Source organism: Lethenteron reissneri, chromosome 70, assembly GCF_015708825.2.
Source record: "Lethenteron reissneri isolate LAM-NWPU_2019-01 chromosome 70, ASM1570882v1, whole genome shotgun sequence".
Taxonomy (NCBI): Eukaryota; Metazoa; Chordata; class Hyperoartia; order Petromyzontiformes; family Petromyzontidae; genus Lethenteron; species Lethenteron reissneri.
In genome coordinates this window covers 2,468,265-2,474,726 of record NC_083848.1, presented here as the reverse complement: position 1 = coordinate 2,474,726, position 6,462 = coordinate 2,468,265, and the positions used below count along the sequence as shown (strand labels likewise).

General features: G+C 44.6%; 1 protein-coding gene across 1 annotated transcript in view; it reads left to right on the top strand.

Moving 5' to 3' along the window:
* The first annotated feature begins 5,905 nt into the window (after positions 1-5,905).
* The window catches only part of LOC133361001 (uncharacterized), a 31,862-nt gene continuing 31,305 nt past the window's right edge, over positions 5,906-6,462 (top strand). The window contains exon 1 of the mRNA XM_061579884.1: positions 5,906-6,107. Within this exon, the coding sequence (XP_061435868.1) occupies positions 5,906-6,107 (202 nt within the window). The remainder of the gene's footprint in view (positions 6,108-6,462) is intronic.

Here is a 6,462-nt window from a genome sequence, read left to right as displayed (position 1 = left end):
CAGATATACAGCAGCAGGCATCATCAGAGTCGGGATCGAACCCACGACCTCCTGTACACCAGGCGAGGTAGTTAACATCTCTTAGCCAACGTGATGCTACACAGCCGGATACGACAAATTGCTTAACCTTAAACACCCGGTCGTTCATGAAAATTGAAGGCAGTATAGTACTATAGTAATAGTGCTGGATGAAGCTACTGTGGGGCCTATTGATGTTATAAAGGAGCCATAAATAAATAAATAACACTGATGTGTAACTTGTCTTGTTTCATTTTGCTATACAGCCCAGAACATACGACAGATCGCTACCCTTAAACACCCGCTCGTTCGTAAAAGTCCAAGGGCGGTACAGTACTATAGCAATAGAGCAAGTGCAGAATCACCGAACCGGGAATTGATAGTTTTGTGCGGGACCCCGTAGCGTTTGTAGCTGCTACATATGCAGCTACTTGTGCTACTAGGATAGTAAGACACTGATAAGTAGAATGTGTAGCTACTTGTGCTACTAGGGTAGTAAGACACTGATTAGTAGAATGTGTAGCTACTTGTGCTACTAGGGTAGTAAGACACTGATTAGTAGAATGTGTAGCTACTTGTGCTACTAGGATAGTAAGACACTGATTAGTAGAATGTGTAGCTACTTGTGCTACTAGGATAGTAAGACACTGATTAGTAGAATGTGTAGCTACTTGTGTTACTAGGATAGTAAGACACTGATTAGTAGAATGTGTAGCTACTTGTGCTACTAGGGTAGTAAGACACTGATTAGTAGAATGTGTAGCTACTTGTGCTACTAGGGTAGTAAGACACTGATTAGTAGAATGTGTAGCTACTTGTGCTACTAGGATAGTAAGACACTGATTAGTAGAATGTGTAGCTACTTGTGCTACTAGGGTAGTAAGACACTGATTAGTAGAATGTGTAGCTACTTGTGCTACTAGGATAGTAAGACACTGATTAGTAGAATGTGTAGCTACTTGTGCTACTAGGGTAGTAAGACACTGATTAGTAGAATGTGTAGCTACTTGTGTTACTAGGATAGTAAGACACTGATTAGTAGAATGTGTAGCTACTTGTGCTACTAGGATAGTAAGACACTGATTAGTAGAATGTGTAGCTACTTGTGCTACTAGGATAGTAAGACACTGATTAGTAGAATGTGTAGCTACTTGTGTTACTAGGGTAGTAAGACACTGATTAGTAGAATGTGTAGCTACTTGTGCTACTAGGGTAGTAAGACACTGATTAGTAGAATGTGTAGCTACTTGTGTTACTAGGGTAGTAAGACACTGATTAGTAGAATGTGCAGCTACTTGTGCTACTAGGATAGTAAGACACTGATTAGTAGAATGTGTAGCTACTTGTGTTACTAGGATAGTAAGACACTGATTAGTAGAATGTGTAGCTACTTGTGCTACTAGGATAGTAAGACACTGATAAGTAGAATGTGTAGCTACTTGTGTTACTAGGGTAGTAAGACACTGATTAGTAGAATGTGTAGCTACTTGTGCTACTAGGGTAGTAAGACACTGATTAGTAGAATGTGTAGCTACTTGTGCTACTAGGGTAGTAAGACACTGATTAGTAGAATGTGTAGCTACTTGTGCTACTAGGATAGTAAGACACTGATTAGTAGAATGTGTAGCTACTTGTGCTACTAGGGTAGTAAGACACTGATTAGTAGAATGTGTAGCTACTTGTGCTACTAGGGTAGTAAGACACTGATTAGTAGAATGTGTAGCTACTTGTGTTACTAGGATAGTAAGACACTGATTAGTAGAATGTGTAGCTACTTGTGCTACTAGGGTAGTAAGACACTGATTAGTAGAATGTGTAGCTACTTGTGCTACTAGGATAGTAAGACACTGATTAGTAGAATGTGTAGCTACTTGTGCTACTAGGATAGTAAGACACTGATTAGTAGAATGTGTAGCTACTTGTGTTACTAGGATAGTAAGACACTGATTAGTAGAATGTGTAGCTACTTGTGCTACTAGGGTAGTAAGACACTGATTAGTAGAATGTGTAGCTACTTGTGCTACTAGGGTAGTAAGACACTGATTAGTAGAATGTGTAGCTACTTGTGCTACTAGGATAGTAAGACACTGATTAGTAGAATGTGTAGCTACTTGTGCTACTAGGGTAGTAAGACACTGATTAGTAGAATGTGTAGCTACTTGTGCTACTAGGATAGTAAGACACTGATTAGTAGAATGTGTAGCTACTTGTGCTACTAGGGTAGTAAGACACTGATTAGTAGAATGTGTAGCTACTTGTGTTACTAGGATAGTAAGACACTGATTAGTAGAATGTGTAGCTACTTGTGCTACTAGGATAGTAAGACACTGATTAGTAGAATGTGTAGCTACTTGTGCTACTAGGATAGTAAGACACTGATTAGTAGAATGTGTAGCTACTTGTGTTACTAGGGTAGTAAGACACTGATTAGTAGAATGTGTAGCTACTTGTGCTACTAGGGTAGTAAGACACTGATTAGTAGAATGTGTAGCTACTTGTGTTACTAGGGTAGTAAGACACTGATTAGTAGAATGTGCAGCTACTTGTGCTACTAGGATAGTAAGACACTGATTAGTAGAATGTGTAGCTACTTGTGCTACTAGGGTAGTAAGACACTGATTAGTAGAATGTGTAGCTACTTGTGTTACTAGGATAGTAAGACACTGATTAGTAGAATGTGTAGCTACTTGTGCTACTAGGATAGTAAGACACTGATTAGTAGAATGTGTAGCTACTTGTGCTACTAGGATAGTAAGACACTGATTAGTAGAATGTGTAGCTACTTGTGCTACTAGGATAGTAAGACACTGATTAGTAGAATGTGTAGCTACTTGTGTTACTAGGATAGTAAGACACTGATTAGTAGAATGTGTAGCTACTTGTGCTACTAGGGTAGTAAGACACTGATTAGTAGAATGTGTAGCTACTTGTGCTACTAGGGTAGTAAGACACTGATTAGTAGAATGTGTAGCTACTTGTGTTACTAGGATAGTAAGACACTGATTAGTAGAATGTGTAGCTACTTGTGTTACTAGGGTAGTAAGACACTGATTAGTAGAATGTGTAGCTACTTGTGTTACTAGGATAGTAAGACACTGATTAGTAGAATGTGTAGCTACTTGTGCTACTAGGGTAGTAAGACACTGATTAGTAGAATGTGTAGCTACTTGTGCTACTAGGATAGTAAGACACTGATTAGTAGAATGTGTAGCTACTTGTGCTACTAGGGTAGTAAGACACTGATTAGTAGAATGTGTAGCTACTTGTGTTACTAGGATAGTAAGACACTGATTAGTAGAATGTGTAGCTACTTGTGCTACTAGGGTAGTAAGACACTGATTAGTAGAATGTGTAGCTACTTGTGCTACTAGGGTAGTAAGACGCTGATTAGTAGAATGTGTAGCTACTTGTGTTACTAGGATAGTAAGACACTGATTAGTAGAATGTGTAGCTACTTGTGTTACTAGGGTAGTAAGACACTGATTAGTAGAATGTGTAGCTACTTGTGTTACTAGGGTAGTAAGACACTGATTAGTAGAATGTGTAGCTACTTGTGCTACTAGGGTAGTAAGACACTGATTAGTAGAATGTGTAACTACTAGGATAAAACACTGGCTACGTACGGTGTGAAAGAAGTCCTACGTCCACGCTTGTACCCTTCACGACTATGCAAGAAATATTTAGAACAAATGCTCTGAACGGCGTGGAACACGTTGAAGCACTGTGTGTGGTGGGGAGCGGTAGTGTAGTGGTTAACGCTACGCTGCGCGTTTTCGTGACTGCAAGGATTCATACTCTTTGGTTTTTTCGGTAAAGTCACGTAGGTAAAAAATTAAATATAACTAAATTTAGTTATTTTAAAATAAAAATGAAAACAAAATTGTTGTTTTCATTTATTTCTTTATTTTATAATGAAATAAAGTAAATGAAAACTTAATGTAGTATTCATTTATTTACCGTGATTCCTTGCCAAATGACCACCACTGTCGTCTCTTGCGAACCAAAATCAACAAATCACCAAATGTTAAATTGCAAAAAGACATTCCTTTATTGAAACCCACCGTCCTTTCACGATGCTGTGCAACTTGTCAGCAGGTCTGACCCCCCCCACCCCTCCCGAAACGCGACTTTGCTTGGACAACACCAGCAGGACCACGTCGCGACATCGGATTTCTATTTCGCCACCGACCAGCATAGGCGCCGCGTACTCCGTTGGGGAGTGGGATACGTTTCGATTTTACTGGTAGGAACCCTCCTGGTTACACCAGGCCACACAGGATTATTGTGTCCGTCCGTCCGTCGTGGATTCAAAAATGGGAGGGCTGGGGCTGGGTGGGGAGGGACTGGGTGGGGAGGGTGGGTAGGGGCTGGGTGGGGAGGGTGGGGAGGGTGAGGGGCTGGGTGGGGAGGGTGAGGAGGGGCTGGGTGGGGAGGGTGGGGAGGGGCTGGGTGGGGAGGGGCTGGGAGGGTGAGGAGGAGGGGCTGGGTGGGGGGTGGGAGGGGTGGGGAGGGTGGGGCAGGGAAGTTGGTCACCCCGTGGTGCCCTTATAAAACTCAACGTTTAACCTACTCACGCAGGCTTGTGCCCGCCCTCACAGTCGGCTATATTTGCGGAATACACCACGCCACCGTTGACCCTGCAGGCCATTGACAGAGCAACCCAACGTTCCTACCAGCTCCCTCCGCAGGAGGAATGTGTTTGACACGCACGCGACCCTTTCCACAAACGCCGGTGCGTGTGTGGGGTGGTTAATCCTCGCCCCCCAACCCCAACACCCCCAGCTCGCTTGCAAAGCACAGCCAAGGATGTCTGTGCTTCCGTGTCAACCAACCTTCGGGTGCCACCGTGGCTACGAGACGCTGACTACCTCGCCTGGTACGCAGGAGGTCGTGGGTTCGTTCCCGACCCTGACGACGCCTGCTGCTGTGTATTTGGAGTTGGCGTGTCTCTCTCATCATCAACCGATTTTCCACACGAACAGCCAGGAAGGCTTGTGATTTAAAGCTTTCGTGACTGCAGGGATTCATACTCTTGGTTCTTTCGGTTAAAGTCATGTAGAAGGGAAATAATAAAACTATAAAACAATACAATTCTCACGACGTTTCGACTGCAACACAGGTGTGAAATCCACGGCAAGAAAATTTAGAAAAAAGTGGCTTTTTTAAAAATCCTTATTAAGTTCACTTGCTTGCGCGCTTACGACCGTGCAAATCTTTCGGTCGTTTTTTAACCCACTTCCCGTGATCCAATCGAGCTGATATTTTGCAGACAGACTTGTTGTGCGTGACAATGTCTTTTCGTGAAAAAAATTCCTAAATTTTACACTTTTTAGGAAAAAATAAATTCTATTTAATTACCAATTGCTTAATGGTGCAATGCAATCATCTGACCCATAGGTGGCAGCCATCTCAAGCCAGAGGACGAGAGGACTCTAGCCGCCACGCATGAAGGATTTAGAGTGAAAAACTTTGTTTTTACGGGTTAATTTTTTTCCCTTCTAAATTGTCTTGCTGTGGATTTCACACCTGGTGACGATTTGCTTGTGTTGCAGTCAAAACGTCTTGAGAATTTTATTGTTTTATATTTTTCTTATTTCCCTTCTACGCGACTTTACCGAAAGAACCAAGAATATAGACAGGAAGGCGTCCGTCGATACCACAGCGCGCGTACGTAGAGCCTTCGAAAAGGAAAACGAGGCACCGCTTTTCGGGGGGGGGGGGGGTGGAGCGACCCCCCCCCCCCTCTCTCTCGATGCGCCACCGAGAAGATGGAGGGGGGGCAACCGCCCCAAGACGTTGCCTCGCGGCGATTCGACATTATTTTTTTTACACACGCACGCGCATCTTTCTTTGATAAAGGCCACCCGCGCCACTCCGCCATCGACAAATGCGTCCCTCTCGTCGCGTTACTTTGTGCACCGCCGCTAAGAAACGCAGCAGCGGCGGCAGCGATCGTACGAACGCAGCAGCAGCGATCGTACGAACGCGCAGCAGCGATCGTACGAACGCGCAGCAGCGATCGTACGAACGCAGCAGCAGCGATCGTACGAACGCGCAGCAGCGATCGTACGAACGCAGCAGCAGCGATCGTACGAACGCAGCAGCAGCGATCGTACGAACGCAGCAGCAGCGATCGTACGAACGCGCAGCAGCGATCGTACGAACGCGCAGCAGCGATCGTACGAACGCGCAGCAGCGATCGCACGAACGAGCAGCGATCGCACGAACGAGCAGCGATCGCACGAACGAGCAGCGATCGCACGAACGAGCAGCGATCGCACGAACGAGCAGCGATCGCACGAACGCAGCAGCGATCGCACGAACGAGCAGCGATCGTACGAACGAGCAGCGATCGTACGAACGAGCAGCGATCGTACGAACGAGCAGCGATCGTACGAACGAGCAGCGATCGTACGAACGAGCAGCGATCGTACGAACGAGCAG